The sequence below is a fragment of the Stomoxys calcitrans genome, chromosome 2 (genome assembly GCF_963082655.1).
Source record: "Stomoxys calcitrans chromosome 2, idStoCalc2.1, whole genome shotgun sequence".
NCBI classification, from domain to species: domain Eukaryota; kingdom Metazoa; phylum Arthropoda; class Insecta; order Diptera; family Muscidae; genus Stomoxys; species Stomoxys calcitrans.
The window spans coordinates 49,464,093-49,484,723 of NC_081553.1; the positions used below are offsets into that span (position 1 = coordinate 49,464,093).

Here is a 20,631-nt window from a genome sequence, read left to right on the forward strand (position 1 = left end):
GAATAAAGCTAGGCATTTGAAATTTTGCACAAGTACTTCCTATAAGTGTAGGTCGGTTGGTATTGTAATTGGCGCAAATCGGTCAACGTTTTGATATAGCTGCCATATTAACCGATCTCCCGATTATAGTTCTTGAGCCTCTAGAGGGCGCAACTCTTATCCGATTTGGCTGAAAGATTGTACTATGACGTTTTCTAAAACATTCTACAGGTGTGCTAAGTATGGTCCGAATCAGTCGATAAAGTGATATATGTAAATGCAAATGCAAATTTGCCCATTAAAGAACAGGGGTAAACTTCTCACATATCAATGAGTGCTGTCCGATTCAAGTTTAGGCTCAATGATGAGGGACCTCCATTTTATAGCCGAGTCCGAACGGCGTGCCGCAGTGCGACACCCTCATGATGTTCTCGCATTGGATTCGAATCCAGTCGTTCAGCGTCATAGGCGGACATGCTAACCCCTGCGCTACGGTGGCCTCCGATATATAGCTCCCATATAAACCGATTACGCGATTTTACTTTTTGAACCTCTAGAGGGCGTAATTCTTATGCGAGGTGCCGGAAATTTTGCACAGGGACTTTCCATAAACTTCAACATAGGTGCCAAATATGGTCTGAAACGGTCCATAATCTGAAATAGAGGGCGCAATTCCTATCCCATTTGGCTGAAATTTTGCACAGTCACTGTTTCCATGACCTTCAACATACGTGCCAAAATGGTCTGAAGCGGTCTTTAACCTCTAAATTGTTCTTTAAACTCATCTCCCGATTGGATTTTTAAGCCCCTGCAACCCGCAATTTTTGTACCATTTTGTTTAGAAATTTTCCATGTAGTGTTTTGTTATGAATTTCAACAACTGTGCCAAGTACGGCTAAATCGGTATATTACCCGGTATAGCACCCATATAAACCCATTTGCCCAATTGACTTCTTGAGTCTTCACAAGCCGCAATTTTTGTCCGATTTGGCTGAAATTCTGCTTTCGGTGTTCTGTTACGACTTTCAACAACTGTGTCAAATACGGTACAAATTAGTCTATAACTTGATATAGCTCCCATGTAAAACGGTCCTTCGATCATCCTTGTTCGGGATGCTAGAAGCTTTAATTTTTGCTGATTTGACAGAAGTTTGGTATAAAGAATAAAATTATGCCCTTCAACTAAATTATTTTGTATAAATTTTTGGCAGAATTCTTAGTAATGTGTGTTAATTTTTTATTTTTTTTTATTATTATTATTTTTTAAATTTGTTTTCATTTTTCTTAATTTATTTTTTATTCTCTTTGATATATTTGCTATGGGTTCATAAATTATACTTTTTTCACCAGATTTTGGAAGATATGTAGATAGGCGTGTCTAAAGTTCGCACCGGCCGAATGAAATACGTTTTTACCTGTTTATTTTACCTCCACATGCAAATGTGGCTACAACAACAACAAACCATTTATTTTCTTTTCAATTTGTAGAATTATTTATTTTTTTAAGATATTTTGATTATTTTACTATTTTTAAAAGAATGTTTCCATGTAACCCTACTATGTATGGGTTATTCGAACTCGGATCATTTTGTTTTTGTCACAACAAGATGAACAAGAATAGATTGTCACATTTACAAGTAAACTAGTCTGTGAGACTAACTTTCGACGCCTTTCAGTCTACTCATACTACTCATTTGTTGTTAGTACGAGTAGTATACATATCTCAATTTTCTTTGAATGGTCTAGAAATTTTTAGCAGACCACTTTTGCTTATCTCAAGACAAAGCTTGAAATCAGGGAAACAGGTTTTGCATATATAATGGAAACAGAAACAGATTTTAATATCAATTTTATGCCAACATACCTGAGCTTATCTAGTTTTTCACCAAAAGGTTAATACCAAGCATGCATATCTCTTGACAATCATTTATGGTTTGTCTTCGGTTTCGAACATAAATTTATAAATATTTCTATTTTTCTCTCTCTCTCTGTTTTCAGGACGATCAAAGCAACAGTTTAAAAAGCTAATGCAAATCTCAAGAACAATACTAAGACAACAAAACAACAACAAAGGAAGCAGCGCAGCATCAGTAGTAGTAGAAGAAAGAAGGAAGCACAATTACTCTCTTTTTCTCTCTCTCAGAGCAATTTGAACAAACTGAATCAGTTAGAGGCAGCATCGGTTATAATTAAGTATAACAATAATAACAATAACAAGAGCAGCAGCAACAGTATCAATACAGCCAGCAATAGCAGCGCGGCAGCAGCAGCAGCGGCGGCAGCAGCTAAAGCAGCGGCGGCGGCAGCAGCAGCGGCAGCAGCGATAGAGCAAACAAACGAGCAACAAAAACGCTTGGAAAAATATTCATTCAGTAATCACAGTAATAACATCATCATCAGTAATACTAGTGGTCATGCTAATGCCGATCACATTGCCGGCTTAGTAGGTGGCGGTACTTCGGCTGCAGCAGCAAAAAATCAGTTAGAGCAATTACACACAATGCGTGAAGCTCTATTTTCTCAGGATGGATGGGGTTGCCAACATGTCAATCAGGATACGAACTGGGAAGTGCCAAGCTCGCCGGAGCCCACAAATAAAGATCCCTCGGGATCGCCCATGTGGAAACCGACCGTAAACAATGGCACTGATTTGTGGGAATCCAATTTGCGCAATGGCGGACAGCCATCGCAACAACCTGTACAGAAAACGCCTTGGGGACATACGCCATCAACAAATTTGGGTGGCACCTGGGGTGAAGATGATGATTGCAATGATACCAGTAACGTTTGGACGGGTGGACCGGCCGGATCAACTGGAGCTGTAGTTGGGGTTGCCGGAGTAGCGGCCGGTTCGGGTGGCGCCGGTCCGCCCAATGGGCCGCAATGGGGTCAAGGTGGCGTAGGTGTTGGTGTATCTGGAGCTGGTGTTCAATCGAATGTTGCGGCTCCTGGTGCTATCTCTGGTGTTACACCTGGAGGTAATTTTACAAGAATTTCTTTACTTTACTTTATTTCAAAGACTATCGTTGATAATTCTCGATAACTCGACAGTTTTCTATAACTGCCAATGATATTCGACAATTTATGATACTGTTCGATATTATTCAATAACAGATCATTTTCAATACCTCGATAATTTTTAACAATTTTCGATTTATGTCTACCTAAAATCCATAATCATTTCGATAATGCAGTAAAAAAATCGATAAATACCAATAATATTTAAATTTATAGTTATTTGTTTGTTTTCACAACAAGATAAAAATAATGTTATAATCTCAGTATGTGAGATTTAAATTAAATTTAACAGAGTTCGATAACTGACTATAACTGTCGATAAGTTTCGACAACTCAATAATAACTGTCGAAATTTTATTTCAATGAAAAACAAGCAATGCCTAAATGGTCAATAAATTAAAAAAAATTAAATATTCAAAATCAGGGGCAAAGTTTGCCCCTGTTCCTCAGTGGAATGTTCATGGGCAAAATTGCAATTTGCAAATATTCAAAATCAAACAACACTAGCCATTCTCCCGGGTTTTGCTTTTCTTCCTTATTTCTAATGGATATTTTCTACCCCTTTACAGGTGCTTCGAATGCTGTTGGCGTCAATGTGCCTGGTACACCGGGAGGTGCTGGCGGAGCTGGCAATGGCTGGGGTGATCCTCGTGGTGGACCCATGGGAGCTGGTGGACCATTAGATATTCGTTCGGTTGATCCGCGTGATCCAATGCGTGCTGGGTCGGCTGGTGATCCGCGCGATATGCGCATGCTCGATCCTCGTGATCCCATACGTGGAGACCCTCGAGGCATTTCGGGTCGCTTGAATGGCACTTCCGAAATGTGGGGTCAACATCATCCCATCGCTCAACATCAAATGCCTGGTCTCAATAAAATGGGAGTGGGTGGGCCAAACGTTGGTGGCGCCGGCACTGTGGGTGGCGTGCCCAATGCCAACAGTCTGGCAGGACCTAGCACTGTTGGCGGTTTGAATGCCGGTGGTAATGTTGTCGGCTCCCAGTGGGGTGGTCCCCCGCAGTCTGTGGTGGGAGGAGCAAAGGATATGGTTGGTTCCATGGCACCAAAGCCCCCTGGAGGTGGTTCGGGTTGGGAAGAACCATCCCCACCTCCGCAGCGACGTAATATCCCTAATTATGATGACGGCACCTCTTTGTGGGGTCAGCAATCTCGAGTACCCGGTGGAGTTGGCATAGGTGGTGGTGGCTCTCACTGGAAAGATGTTTCCGATTCACTAAACCCCCGCAATCATTTAATGCGCAATGCCCTTGGTGTACAAAATGCTCCCAATGCAAGTATAGTTTCTGGCCTAGGAGGCCCCGGAGGAGCTGGAGCAGGAGGCGGTGGTCTCGGGGCTCCCGGAAACCCCAATAATGCCATGGGGGTTGGAGCAGTTGGTCCTCCTGGCGCAAGACTTGTCTCTGGTATTGGCGGTCCTGGTGGTGTAGGAGGTCCTCACAAACCAGACAATGGCATGTGGTCTCATCCTACGGGCCCACCAAATGTTTCTTCGGCTGGTGTTGGCGGCAACCGCAACACCGGCGGCTGGGGCGATGTGGAGAATCACAATGTGGTTGGCGGCTCTGGGTCTGGTGTTAGTGGGACAGGCGGAGGCAACTGGGGTGATGACAAGTCCAATCAAATTGGCGGCATGGGACAAACAGGGAACTCTTGGAACGAACCACCAAATGCATCTGCTTGGAACAAACCGAATCAAGCCAAATTACCTAATGCCAATACTGCAGGTGGTTGGGGCAGTGCTGGTGGAACTGGCGCTTCTGGTGCGAACGACGGCAACGATTTGAATCCCAATGACTGGTCAGCTGCTGCCCACAATTCAATTATGAGTAAAGCTCAACAACAGCAGAAGCTTGGCAATGCTGGCGTCAATCTAGGCGGTATTAGCACAGACTTAATAAAGCAAAGCAAACCATACCGAATGTTGGTGGAGGCCGGCTTTAAGAAGGAAGACGTTGAACGAGCTCTTATCTCTGCCAATATGAATGTAGACGAAGCCAACGAAATTTTGAAAAATCTGCATCTTTCAATGGTTAGTGGTATGGGAGGTGGCATGGATAATTGGAGACGTCACGATGATACTCTCGGTTCCTATGCGGACCATAACTCAGCTGCAACTGCTGGTGGTGGCGCATTTCCTGGTCGTTATGCAACACCTGCTACGCAACCTGCGATGTCATTCCCTCCGGTAGGAGTTGCCTGCATGGAATGACGGAGAATTTTTTTTTATTCATATTTTTTTTTTTGTTTCTTTCCAGAACAATCTCTTAAACTCAATGGGTGGAGGTTCCGTCGGCGCTGGCGGTAATAATCCCCAATTAAATGCCCTCAATACAATGCAACCCTTACAAGTGCAAAAGTACCTTAATCAAGGTCCACATAATGTCGGTGCCGCTGGGCCACCAACTGTAAATCCTGCGGTAGCCTTCGGCCAGGGCTCGAATGTGGCCGCAGTAAATGCTGCTGCAGCAGCCGTGTCGAACAGTACGAATCAACCATCAACTCAGCAGCTACGTATGTTGGTACAACAAATCCAACTGGCCGTACATAGTGGCTACTTGTCCAGCCAAATATTGAATCAGCCATTGGCTCCCACCACTCTTTTACTCCTTAATCAATTACTTAGCAATATTAAGGTGAGACGGTTGCAGAAATTTATTAAAACTTTATGAAATAATTTTTTTTTTTTTATTCTACTACAGCATCTTCAAGGGGCCCAGCAATCGTTAGCACGTAGTGGAAATAATGGTAGTACTATGCTTACCATTGCCAAATATAAGCAACAAATACAAACCCTACAAAACCAAATAAATGCACAACAAGCAATATACATTAAACAGCAAGCTTTACAACAGAATCCACATCCGGCTGCAGCGCATATCAATAATACAAATAACGAATATTTAAGAAGCCATGATTCCATGACAGCTTTACAGGGAAATTTCTCAGAAATGAACTTAAATAAGGTGAGTGGAACACTGCAAATGTTGGGGATATCCATAGAATTCTATTTGTGCATATCTGACAAGCAAGAGTGAGAGCTTGTCGGTCCAGAAAAGAGCTAGAGCTTCCTTAAGCCACCCACGAGTTTGGGTGGCTGCATAAGTTGGGGTGTGTCCAGAGGGACCTGGTCCTAAGTCGAGAAAGATTTGTGGTGCAGTTTAACAAGGGACTTCGTTTGGTCAATTGGGATGAGTTTGGGTGGATGCATCTGCCGGAATGCAACTACCCCAAACTACTTTGGTTTGCCGAGGGAGGCTAAATTCTTCAGGCCCTGATACCTGGAATGGACACGAGGAAAGGAATGTTGTAAATATCATTCACCTTCGCTCGTCGTAAGCCAAGACGCTTGAGTGACATCTCCTGCCGAGCCAGGTTCAAGAATGTCCATTTGCTGTGCACCAGCACGGAATCTGTAGATTGCATAACACGACGACTGCTTTGCACGCGATCACTACACATATTAACCGTGGTTTTAACATGCCGGACCATGCGATAGGATGGTAATCTTGGCTCTAAAACTCTTGAAAAACTTCGATTTGGTCAGAAATTTGAAGATAACCGCAAAAATTTTCAAATATTCATTCTTCAACGGAGATGAATAAGTTATTGAATAACATTACAAATAAAATTTCCCAAACTTTTTGTTGCCACACATTTAAGAGCCTTTATAAATCTTCTGCCCATGCCACTGCAATTTCTGACAAGGTCGGGAGTAAAAACACGGTTCTCAAGTCGCTTGCCGGCAGAATATGATTGGCTGACAAAGAAACTGTGTTTTTTTTTTTTGTTTTTTTGAAGGTAATCAAACTGGTGTATTTGTCTTACCAGCTTTGCTGGCAACTCATCGGCTCCCGCTGCTTTGTTAGTCGTTAGTCAGTCTCCACTCGATACCGCTGAATGTCCGCGACTGCAAATGCGGCTACTCCGTATGGAGCATTCCACTATCCGCAACCTGTGAACGAGTCCGGTAGCTCGCAGCTAAGCTTCTCGTGACAGCAATGAACACCACTCAATGTGCCAGCTTGAGCTATCCTGTGCCTGGGAAATTTAGTAGTAGTAGGCTGTACAGTCTGGCTCAAATCCATTCCGGACTCCATTTTCGAATCATCTGAATTTTCTCAGAAGTATAAATGATACAAAGACTGGATACCATAGCCTGTCTGTTTGATATACCAGGACCAAGGTCCACAATTCATCATTCATCAATCGTTTCGATTTCTCGAAAAAGCCAAAGAGATTTGGATGCTAAAACCAAGCAAGGATTTGAGCAAAAACCGAGTCAAGACACTTGGGGCGCTATCCTCCAGAGTCGTGTTAACAATTTTTCTGTTGAAGGTTGACAGCTTTGGTTGCCGTTACCATACATATAAAATGGTGTCTCAATTAGGTCAAATCTTGTCATAGAAATTTCGTGCTCATGACCTTTGGTACGATTTTGTTATGGTAGGACATGTCATGCTGTATAAGAACTTTCAACAACACATCCCTCAAGCCAAATTTGAAACGTTGAACACTAAAATCTTAACAAATCTTTCGCAAATGCCATCGCCATTTTTGACAAAAGCAGAAGTGCAAGTAAGAATCTCAGGCACTTGGGGCCAAGCCTTCCCTTTGAACCACCCTCATTAGAAAATAAAAATTCTGCCTGTCCAAAGCCAAAGCTGCATCTACTGGGCACTTTTCATAATAACTCTATCCCAATCATCCATTCAGTAATGTGTGGGCAATCGTAGCTCAGGGACGATAAGTTGTCTTCTACGTTAAGACATAACAAAGTTGTGCTTTGAGATTTTTAATTATTGTTGACCTGCACGAAGAAAGATCCAAAATTCAATCTTCTTTACTTGTTTCACATGTCAAATATGAGTACCCTTGCTTTGAGATCTAATGTTTCTTTTCTTCTTTCTTGTTTAACAGTCTGCTGGTTATCAGGGCGCACCGAATCAACAGTCTAGATTGAACCAATGGAAGCTTCCAGTATTAGAAAAAGATATGACAACGGATAATACAGATTTCTCTCGCGCACCTGGCGCTACCAAACAAGGTAGTGGTGGTTTAACGACAACTAATGCAACTAATATGGGACCTCTGGGTCTACAAAGTGATGGGTAAGTAAGAAGAACCGCCCCTTTAAAAAGAATCAAAATTTGATTGATTTGTTTTTCTGTTGCATTTTTAGGACATGGTCAACTGGGCGCAATATAAACGATGGCTGGCCAGACCACACAAATGATAGTGAGAATAAAGACTGGTCAGTTGGACATCCTTCAGCTGCTGCGTACTCCGATTTAGTACAGGAGTTTGAACCTGGAAAGCCCTGGAAGGTAAAGATATTGTATCAAAACCGGGAAATGGAATTCAAATGTCAAACAAAACATTCACTTCACAAACCGAAACCAAAACCAAAACCTATGCCAACAAACAAAAGTTTATATTTTATAAATAATCCTACGTTGTACACATGCATAACAATCCAAATCCAAATAATACTACCACCACTGCCACTACTATTCTGCTCTAACTCTTACAATTGGTATTTAAATTATAAAATTTTCAAATATTTTCTGCAGATCGAACTTGTTTGTCCTCATCTTACACACTGTCTGATAATAATTTGTTTTCTTAAAGGCGATCTGTTGATGTTGTTGGAGAAATTAAAAAAAAAAATATTTAAAGAGAAAAGAAATTTAATGTCCATGTCGTCTTCTTAGCCCAGCCAATCAAGCAATCCTCCTACATTTTTGTTCAAATGAGACTCGAAAGACACGAAATTGATTCCATTTTCTAGTTTGTAGAGAATTTGTATGTATACGTTATCTAATTTAAGGGTTCGCAGATAAAAAGCATTGAAGATGACCCAAGTATAACGCCCGGCAGTGTAGCTAGATCTCCATTGGCTATAAATGCAACGCCAAAAGATGCTGATATTTTTGCCAATGCAACGAGCAAAAATTCACCGACTGATTTACCAACGTTAGGTCTAACGACGTCATCGACATGGAGCTTTAATCCCCCAAATAATAATCAAAATTTCCAAAGGTAAGCATATGTTGTGGTATTATTTTTAAAGTTTTTATACATAAAAGCTTAAATAATTCGATAATAATAATCGATAATTGTTTATTTTGTGGTAGACTGACTTTACAACCAGTGTAAAGTGAAACTATTTGATAAAAATCGTAAAGCAAACAATTTAGTATAAAATTTGTGTTTTATCGCAAAATTCGTTTATCGATTAAAATTTTTCATTAGGATTTATTTGCTGTATAGCACATAGTACAAATCGCGATTAATCGCTCCACTGATAGGAATAAAATACAACAAAGCATATGTTAAATCGATTATTATAATCGATAATCGGTAATAGACTATTTGGTTGCAAGCTTTAATCGAATTTAAATTTAGAAAAGAAAATGAATTTTACTTTTAAGTTCATTTTAAATGACAAAAAAACGAGCAAATCCGACAATAATCGCACAATTTGTGGCAATAATCGTAAATCGATAACAATGTCACATGCAGATTTATTATAAGTGTTTTTTTTACTGCTAAACCGTCACATTTACTCTGTGCAACTTTGCATCAAGAATCTGTACATTATACTGAAGAGCCAAATGTATATTAATCGACGAAGCCGAAATGAAACAATTTTTTGATTGAAAGATAATAAATATTTGCTTGAAATTATAATCCCTTTAAATTGGGCATAAATTTTAATTTTTGTTGCCTTTGGGTCTGTTCTATTTTGGTAAAAACGATTGTTAGGTATACTAATTTCGTCATTCTGTTTGTAACTCCTCGAAATATTCGTCTGAGAGGCCATAAAGTATATGTATTCTTGATCATCCTGACATTTTATGTCGATGTAGCCATGTCCGTCCGTCCGTCTGTCGAATGCATGAAATTTTGCATGAAATGTTTTGTTATGATTTCCAACAACTGTGCTAAGGATGGTTGAAATCGATCCATAACCTGATATAGCTGTCATAAAAACTTATCTGGGGTCTTGACTTCTTGAGCCTCTAGAGGGCACAATTTCTATCCGATTTGGCTGAATTTTGCACGACGTGTTTCGTTATGATTTTCAACAATTGTGCCGAGTATGGTTCAAATCGGTCCATAACCTGACGATCTCCCTATTTTACTTTTTGAGCCCCTAAAGGGCGCAATTCTTATTCGATTTGTCTGAAACTTTACACAACGACTTCTACTATGGTCTCCAACATTCGTACCATTAAGGTCCGTATCGGAACATAACTTGATATAGCTCCAATAGCATAGCAACTCCTTTCTTTTATCCTTCCCTTTCCTTTGTTTGCCTTAAAAGAGACACCGGGAAAAGAACTCGATAAATGCGACCCATGGTGGAGGGTGTATAAGATTCGGCCCGGCCGAACTTGTACGCTTTTACTTGTTATCGATATCGGTCGACAAAATCTTAAATCGATCATTTTCCATAATTTTTTTAAAAATGTATTATTAATTTAAAAATGTGTCGGCTATCAATTGATATATTATAATTGAGTTGATGTGCTTAATTTATGTTTCTATTATAATCGATAATCAATTTATTAAAGACTTCTGTTGCTATCAATCAACTATGAAATAAATAAGAAAAACTCTTCTCAACACGCTAAAATGTGGACAAAGTTGTGTATTTAGAATAGCAATCGATATTGAAACTTTGTTGTCATTTACCTAATTGAAAATTATCGATAGTTAAAGTCATTTGTCTGTAATGGTCCTTTAAGACGGCACATCATACTTATCGTGAATACGTGTTGATTACAGGTTTTGCCAAAAATGGTTCATCGATTTTTTCGATTTTCATATCGAAATTTTTAAAAATAGTCGAAAATACTCGCTATCGTTGACCTTTATAATATCATTTGCCGATCAACAACATTTGATTTTTATATATTGATCGCTGCTTAATTGACATATTGATAATGTTTCATTCGTTATGTTATAATGGATGGCTATAAAATTCTGTAATCGATTAACACATTAGAAGAAGATATATTTTCATTCAATTATTAAAAAATCCGTTTATCGAAAAATATCGATAAACTTTTTTTTTACTTTTTCTATAGTAAAACCGTTAAAATCGATTAGTTTCAACACATATTCGTATTTATCTTATATTGGGATAAGAAACTCTTAATCGAAAATATATAATTGCTATAATCGATTATAATTACCGAAAAATACTGCAACTCTTGTTACTTGTTTAATGGCCTTAGATAAAAAATATTTGATATTCGAAAATGCACTATCTCAAGCGACAAATCGATAACGAATCTACCGGCAGATAAACTGTATCTGTAGGTTAGGTTGAAAACAGGGTGCAGATATTAATCCGCCATATGCCACTATGGACATACATACACACCTAAGCCAGTAATCGGCTTGTTGTACGCTTAGGTGTATGTCCATTATCTGGATTATGGTGCGTACGTCTCCTTAAGGACAAGGAAAGAGAGTCCCTCGTCTGAAAGCTGTTGGATGAGTTGTAAAACAAATAGAAAAAATATAGTTCGATAATACAACGGGAAAAATCAAATTTCTAACTATCGAAAAAATCGATTATCACTAGCCATAAATCGGAAATGAAAAGAAAATATTAAAAAATATCTGAATTGAATATATCAATTGAAAAAAATATATGGAAAATTAATTATCGAAAACATGATGATTAGATGCGGAAAGAGGAAGGAAAATTAAAACTACCATAAAAAAGTTAATAAAAAAATTAAAAAAGTGGTAAATCGATAATAAAAAGGGAAAAATTAAAAAAAAAAATTTTTATTATCGGAATCGATAGATAATGGGAAAGGATCGATCGAAAATAATCGATTTAATTTTAATAATCGTTTTTAATAATAGTATATAGAAAGGGCCAAACCATAATTTATGATCGAAAAATCGAAAAAATGAAACTTCGGCCGGGCCGAATTTTATATACCCTCCCCAATAGATCGCACATCAAACAACAGCATAGATCGCACAAGGCTCAAGAAGTCAAGATTATATGGCAGCTATATCAAAACATTGACCGATGTAGCCCATTTATAATCCCAACCGACCTACACTAATAAGAAGTATTTCTGCAAAATTTCAAGCGGCTAGCTTTACTCCTTCAAAAGTTAGCGTGCTTTCGACAGACAGACGGACGGACATGGCTAAATCGATTTAAAATATCATGACGATCAAGAATATATATACTTTATGGGGTTGTAGAAGAATATTTCGAGGAGTTACAAACAGAATGACGAAATTAGTATACCCCCATCCGATGTTGGCGGGAATTGATAAATAATCGAAAATTTTGACTATCAAAAGCGACCAATCGATAGTTAAAATTATAATAGAAACGTATCGACCATAGTAATCGAAAATTATTTTCATATAATTATTTTCGCATTCGCGGAGGTAAATCGATAAACTATTTATAATCGAAAATATTTTATAATGGGAATGGGAACATAAAAGTAATCGAAAAAAATAAAAAAAAAATTAATTATGTCAATCGTTTGCCAATATTAATCATCGATGGATAATCAAACATATCGATTACAAGAAGTGATCAATCGATAGAAAAGTGGGAAATACAAATAATTAATAAAAGAAACGAATAACCGAAGAGAATCAAAATCCATCGATAAAAAGTAAACATAGATCGATAAAAAAATAACATAGATCGATAAACATAGAATAATAAGAACCGGTCATCAAGAAATAAATAATAATTACCAATAAAACAAATCTTGATAACAGAAGCTAAAGGAATATCATTAACAAATCCAAAAAGCGATCGATCGATAATTGAAATGGCTAACATGAAAATAAAAAAAGTAACAACAATCGAAATATATTTAGCCAATGTTGTTGTTGTTTGATGTGATAAATGGAAAAACTATATTAATAATCCAATATATTCGTTATCATACGCGATGAATCGATAATAAAAAGCGAAAATAATTGTAAATAATCGAAAATTTGTGATTATGAGTGTCGATCAATAATAAGAAAGATCGATCGATAATCAAAAAATATCGATTACCAGAAGCAAAAAATATCGATTACCATCGATAAAAAAGGGATTGATAGATAACAATCGAAAAATGCTGTTGATAAAAAAAGAGATAAAGTTAAAATAATTTATCGAAATTTTTTTATCGATAATAAGAAATTGGTTATCACAAGCAACCAATCGATAATAAAAAGGGGAAATACAAATAACAATTAATAGTCCAAAAAATGTTGATTATCAGTATCTATCGATAAAAAGGGATCGATCGGTAATAATCGAAAATTTTCGATTACCAGAGGCAATGGACAATAAACAGAGGGGATTAAAGATAATTTATGATTGAATACATTATGCTTAAAAACTTTGGATTATTGTAAGCGACAAAACAGTCAATAAAATGTTGATTATCAGAATGTATCTATAAAAATGGGATCGTTATATAATAATCGAAAAAATTCGATTATCAAAAGCTGTTGATAAAAAAGAGGTTAAGTTAAAATAATTTATCGATAATCAAAAATCGATTACACAAGCAACCAATCGATAATAAAAAGGGGAAATACAAATAAGAATTAATAGTCCAAAAAATTTTGATTATCAGAATCTATCGATAAAAAGGCATCAATCGGTAATAATCGAAATTTTTCAATTATCACAAACAATGGACAAAAAATAGAAGGGATTAAAGATAATTTATTATTAAATAAATTATGCTTAAAATTTTGGATTATTGTAAGCGATCAATCGGTAATATGAGAATAAATATATATCAAAATATTATAAAAAAAATATTTTTTAATCTTTTAAGACAATTTTTTGCCATTCATAGTTTATTTATTATTATCATTATAAAAATCCATACATAAAAAAGGATCGATCGGTTATAATCGAAAATTTTCGCTTATCAAAAGCTTTAGAAAAAAAATAGGTGGAATTAAAATAATTTGTCGAAAAAAATTTGATCGATAACCAAAAGTCGATTATCACAAGCAACCAATCTATAATAAACAGGGGATGTACAATCCCATGGCAGCCGGTTGTACTTACCGGATTGACCCGATGGAGTTCTTCATCGGCAAGGGCTGTCGCCTCAGCGTATAACACACTGCTATAACAACAGCAAAAAGGAATTAAAAAATGTTGATTATAAAGCAGAGTTTACATGGCACATCATGATTGTACTCATCATGTGTACATGTTGATAACAGTTTTTTCCTAAAACTGTACATCAATTTTTTCCTTTCTTTGATGTTATTTAATTTTTCATACTTTGCTTCTCATTTCTTAACCTTATTTGTCACAGAACGTGTTTTTCAATATCTTTCAGTTAATGATTACACATTTTTTTATAAACGGTAATCGATAGACGTCATTTATCGAAAAAAATCAAATGATTTTGATTTTTCAGCCATGAGTGATGGTTATGTGTACATGTGACGAATGCACTTTTGTTTGCACCAATACTATTACAATGACCATACATCAGATGTGGCATGTCCAGAATCTATCGAAAAAAAAGATCGATCGATAATAATCGAAAATTTACGATTATCAAAAGCAATGAGACCAATGAAAAAAATTTAGCGGTGTTTTTCCCATTATGCCATGTAAAACTTCTCTCCAAAGAGGTGTCGCATGAGTCACGCCGTTCGGACTCGGCTATAAAAAGAGGCGCCTTATCATTGAGCTTAAACTTGAATCGGACAGCACTCATTGATATGTGAGAAGTTTGCCCTTGTTCCTTAGCGGAATGTACATGGGCACAATTTTCATTAAGAAAATAAACAGATCAAAATATTAAACATTTATTTTATTTTATTTATTTTTGTTTGAGAATTCTTGCCATTCATAGAAGTTTTAATAATCGTTATCAGTCGATATGCCAAAAATAATCCATAAATTAGTTGGGGGCCACCATAGCGCAGAGGTTAGCATGTCCTCCTATGACGCTGAACGCCTGGGTTCAAATCCTGGCAGGAAAATCAGAAAATTTGTCAGCGTTGGTTATCCCCTCCTAATGCTGGCGACAATTGTGAGGTACTTCTCCATGTAAAAACTTCTACCCAAAGAGGTGTCGCTCTGCGGCACGCGGTTCGGACTTGGCTATAAACGAAAGCCCCTTATCGTTGAGCTTAAAATTGAATCGGTCAGCACTCATTGATTTGTAAGAAGTTTGCCCCAGTTCCATATTGGAATGTTCATGGGCAAATTTGCATTCGCAGTTGTTAATATTTAATTATTATTTATCCTAAATGTATACCGTCATCTATTAATTATTTTTCACTTTCCTTCTGTGCCTTAATCTTTTCAAGTTGGTCTGATACAACCCAACAAGAAATATGGTCATCAATGAATAAGGCATCACGCGGTCCACCGCCAGGACTGGGCTCGAACAAATCTGGCGTTGGTATGCCAAATGTGGGTAATCCTGGTAATGCCGGCGGCTGGTTAACGGGTGGAGGAAATAACTGTCGAACAACAGGTGGTTGGTCGGGAACAAATTCGAATTGGAACTCAAATTGGTTATTACTTAAAAATTTAACTGCGCAGGTGAGTTATAGCAATAAAATAGCAAAATCCAAAATAAAAAAATTGTCAAACTACTTTTTTTCTTGTTTCGTTGTTTTCGTTTTCTTTTTAGATTGATAGCTCAACATTACGTACTTTGTGTATGCAGCATGGACCTTTGCAAACCTTTCATCTGTATTTAAATCAAGGTGTAGCCCTTTGCAAATATGCCACACGTGAGGAAGCCAGTAAAGCACAAATGACCTTGAACAATTGCTTTTTGGGCAACACTACGATAATAGCCGAATCGCCTAGCGAAAATGAAGTCCATACGATCTTAACCCATTTGCCGCAGCAAAATGCCAATGCTACTGCCACACAACAGCATGCACAACAGGGACAAAACTCAAGCCATAACAATGCGGGTGGTGGTATGAACAATCCCGGTGGTGGTGGAGGCGGCGGAGGAGGAGGAGGCAGCTCAAATTCAAATGCCAACAATGTTGTCGTCAATAACGTTAACAATGCCTCAGGTTCACAAAATCCGTCGACAGCGGGTGGTAACGTTAATCCTCAATCAAATACTTCGTCAAATAATTCCTCAAACGCCAACAATGCGGTCAATAATTCCGGGCAAAATGGTAATCAGCCATCGAATCACAATTCTCATGCGAATTCAAATACACAAAACACCGCTAATGTTGCCACAAACAATAGCAATGTTGCAGCCAACAATTCATCGAATGCCAATGCCAATCAACAACAACAACAGCAGCAGGCCTGGCGTTCATCAGCCCAAGCCCAACAGCAACAGCAGCAGCAGCAGCAACAAAGCCTAAATTCTCAAACACGTCCCTCGGGGGGACGTGATGATTTTGAATTAATTTCCAAATATGTGTGTTCGATTGTGGATGACTAGATAAGGCCTAATAGTTTAAAACCAATGCCAACGCCACCAACACAACAACAACAACAACAACCACCACCACCATCAACACCTCCCTCTAATCTTCCCACTCTTACCATACTCCCGCGACCACCACTATTACTTTCCAGCTTAAAACAACAACAAAAACAAAACCAACAACAACAACAACCATCTAGAAGATTTCTCAAGTAGTTTTTAACTATATATACATTAATCGAACATAAAGAAAAAACAAAACAAAAAAACAAAACAAAAAATAATAATATTAATAATAATAATAATATATAATGATGTATGTTTCTTCGAACTTTTAATTTGTTTGTTTGTTTTAAACTTCGAATGAGTGAATCGATTGATCAATTATTATGCTACTGCTGCAGCTCCTCTAAACACACACACACACACACGTGGACTCTCTCTCTCTCTTCCTAATTCTTTTTTTGTCCTGCCCGTCTGACGACAGTACATAATACGTATATACATAGAAATTATACATAATATACATAAATAAAACAGTAAATCATGCAAACATAATTATATATATATATTACATATACATTGATATATACATATATATATATATATAGAAATTATAATAAAGAAGAATATAAAGACGACGAACGAATACTTTCACTCAAACTCTATCTCTCTTTCTCTCTCACACACACACACTCATAGAGACACTCACTCAAAGAACTAAGTGCGCGTGTCGACGAGGAGCTCATTCCATTCACTCATTTCGTTCGTTTAAAAGGAATAAATAAAAGAGTAAAATAATAACAATAAAAATTTTGAGATTGAGTTAAAACAATAAATTGCAAAACATTGTTTTATCTTTTAATCATTTATTTAAATCAAACAAAAGATCAACAAAAACAACAAGAAACAACTGCTGCAACAAATATTAAGAATTTTCGTGTGTGTGTCAATTCCACTTTGAATGGAGACGATGATGATGATGATGATTATGATGATGATAGCGATAAAATCACCCTTCTCTTACATCAGCTTTATAATTTTTGTTTTGTTGAATTTAATTATTTTCAATTAATGTACTTTTTTCCTTTAAAACAAAAACAAAACAAGAAAAAGCATCGACAAATTTATTTTATCTCGGAGTATTGTATTAATTGTAATAAAAAAACAAAAACAAAAGAAAATATTAAAAATATCATAAATTAAACAAAAAATTGTTGAAACCCTTTTTAATCACCACATATTGGCGTATCCATTGTTATTGCAATTCATACGTACCGGGCTATACAGCAATTGGGAATGTGCGCAACTTTTAATTTTCAATTGTTTACTTTGTTTTTTATAAATTTTTTTACAATTAAATTTTTTGACAATGTCGCTTCCCAGGCAGAAGGGTCTGCCTTAAATGTGAATATCAGATTCGTACTCCAATCTCATAACCCTTTCGTTTGATTAGCATATTGTACCGTTCGGGCTATGTGTCCATATGGGTTGATGACAAAAAGGATTGCATCAGTTGGCATATTGCCTGATATGTTACAGGCAGATTTAAGAAGCTAAACTATGTGCCAAACCCTTTGGCGGGAAAACTGTGCCAATCCCTGTTCAAGGACTGCGAGCCAATTAGTAACTCATCTTTGCCTTAAAGATTCTAGAGAGCAGGAGCCTACTAAAGCTAGGCGCTTCAAAATTTTGCACAAATACTTTTTATTAGTGTAGGTAGGTTGGGATTGTAAATGGGTCAAATCGGTCCATGTTTTGATATAGCTGCCATTCAAACCGATCTTGGGTCTATACTTTTTGAGCCTCTAGAGGGCGCAATTCTCGTTAGATTTGACTGAAATTTTGCACGTGGTGTTTGATATCCAATAACTGTGCTAAGTATGGTTTAAATCGGTTCGTAACCTGATATATATGCTATATAAACCGATCCTGGGTCTTGACTTTTTCAGCTTTTAGAGGGCGCAATTCTTATCCGATGTGGCTGTGGTTTAACAAAAGGTGTTTTGATATCACTTTCAGCAACAGTGCTAAGTATGGTTCAGATCAATTCATAACCTGGTATAGCTGCCATATAAACCGATCTTGGATCTTGACTTTTTGAACCGCTAGAGGGCGCAATTCTCACCCGATTTGGCTGAAATTTTGCACGACGTGTTTTGCTTTGACTTCCAACATCTGTGCTAAGTTTGGCGCAAATCGGTACATAACCTAATATAGCTGCCATATAATCCAATCTGGGATCTTGACTTCTTGAGCCTCTAGAGGGCGCAATTCTCATCCGATTTGGCAGAAATTTTGTACAACAACTTCTCCCACAACCTTGAACTTACATGTCCAATATGGTCTAAATCAATCTATAGCTTGATACAGCTCCCGTATAAACCGATCTCCCGATTTTGCTTTTCGAGCACCTATAAGGCTCAATTCTTCAATTAATTTATGATCCGAATCGAACTATAACTTGATATAGCTCCAATACCATAAAGTTCTTGTTCATTATTCTTTGTTTGCATAAAAAGTGATAACGGGCAAAGAATTCGAAAATGCGATCCATGGTGGAGGGTATATAAGATTCGGCCCGGCTGTACTTACCACGCTTTTACTTGTTATATAAAATTAGATTTAATCGAAATTTTAATGTTTTTCATAAAGTCTCCTATACCAATCGTTTTTGCCCTTCCGATCTAGCGTTTGTTTTTATAAGTTTAAAAAGTTTCCGGCCCGGAACTAAATGCTTTTTTACTTAAAAGGCATTAAGTTCCGGGCCGGGTGGAACTTTGGATACTCACCAACTCAAGTATATATAAACAATATTTCGTTAAGATGCGTAGAGGTTAGCATTTCCGCCTATGACGCTGAACGCATGGGTTCGAATCCTGGCGAGACCATCAGAAAAAAATTGTCAATGGTGGTTTTCCCCACCTAATCCTAGCAACATTTGTGAGGTACTATGCCATGTAAAACTACTCTCCGTTCGGACTCGGCTATAAAAAGGAGGCCCCTTATCATTGAGCTTGAAACTTGAATCGGACTGCACTCATTGATATGTGAGAAGTTTGCCCCTGATCCTTAGTGGAATGTTCATGGGCAACATTTGCTTTCGCATTTACGTGAAAAATTCTCGACTCCGAACTTATAGCAGCAGTTTAACGAAATGTTGTTTATATAGCAGCTATATAGACGTATGGTCCGATTTTTGACCAAACTCGCCACAACTCAATGTTCAAAATTTCAGCAAAATCTGGTAATAAAAGAGTCTTATATTGGTTGAAGGCCATACATCGGGAGATCGATATATATAGCAGCTATATTCAATAATGATCCGATCTGCACCATATTCGGGGATGATGTGTAAAGGTTCAACATAGCTCACGCTACTTATTTCCAGCAAAATAATAAATAGGCCATTTATGGCTGAAAGACCCTAAATCGGGAGATCAGTCTATGTGGGGGTTATAGCCAAATATAGTCCGATCTAAACCACACTCGGTACAGACCGACGTCTGATATATTTAAGCGTAATTGGACAATAAATGCAGCTATTATTGGCCTGAGACCTTAAATCAGGAGATTGGCATATATAGGGGGAATATTAAGATAAAAACCGATTTGAGTCATATTCGACACGAATCGGGCAATAAATGCAGCTGTTATGAGCTTAAGACCCTAAATCGGAAGATCGGTTTATATGGGGACTATATTAAGATATAGCACGGATGTCGAGGTTTCCAACACAAGTCATTGGGCGAAATTTCAGGTAAATCGGAAATCACCATCCTTTGGTGGTGGGTATAAAAATGAGAAATAAGGTCTCTGAAAACTACTACACCCGGAAAACTACGTCCCAAACTACTTGTTATAAAAGAAAATCTTAATTGTTGAAAACTATTTTTGATATTCTATAAGGGGTCCCCAAAACAATTGTTTTCTCAATGCCCCCTCAATACAAAAGGTAAGTGTAGATTTGTAACGGTTTTTCTAGCACACATTCAGAATAAGTTAAATCGGATAAAAATTGCACCTCCTAGGTGTGCAAGAAGTCACATCGGATATCAGTTTACCTTGGGTTGGACCGATTTGGCCCATTAACAATCCAATCGAATGAATCATGAATCGGCCATGACTTTAAATCGAGAGATTGGTCTATGGGGTAGCTATATCCTAA

The 20,631-nt window shown here is 37.4% G+C and overlaps 1 protein-coding gene across 2 annotated transcripts; it reads left to right on the top strand.

Annotated features, from left to right (window-relative positions):
• Positions 1-2,007: 2,007 nt before the first annotated feature.
• Positions 2,008-17,302, top strand: LOC106091088 (protein Gawky). 2 transcript variants are annotated; one of them, XM_013257509.2, is made up of 9 exons: positions 2,008-2,957; positions 3,567-5,203; positions 5,274-5,651; positions 5,718-5,981; positions 7,936-8,126; positions 8,198-8,342; positions 8,846-9,057; positions 15,364-15,601; positions 15,693-17,302. In XM_013257509.2, the coding sequence occupies exons 1-9, from the start codon at positions 2,480-2,482 to the stop codon at positions 16,476-16,478; spliced, it is 4,329 nt and encodes a 1,442-aa protein (XP_013112963.1). In that variant the 5' UTR covers positions 2,008-2,479; the 3' UTR covers positions 16,479-17,302. The 2 variants fall into 2 exon arrangements, with proteins under 2 accessions (XP_013112963.1, XP_013112964.1); XM_013257510.2 differs by having other exon boundaries at positions 8,855-9,057.
• Positions 17,303-20,631: the final 3,329 nt, after the last annotated feature.

What these genes read in the sequence shown, in the direction of transcription:
- LOC106091088 (XM_013257509.2), top strand. Translation starts at nt 2,480, where the DNA reads ATGCGTGAAGCTCTATTTTCTCAGGATGGATGGGGTTGCCAACATGTC. An exon ending in CTGCGATGTCATTCCCTCCG is followed by an intron (nt 5,204 to 5,273) that starts GTAGGAGTTGCC and finishes GTTTCTTTCCAG; the next exon opens with AACAATCTCTTAAACTCAAT. An exon ending in AATTACTTAGCAATATTAAG is followed by an intron (nt 5,652 to 5,717) that starts GTGAGACGGTTG and finishes ATTCTACTACAG; the next exon opens with CATCTTCAAGGGGCCCAGCA.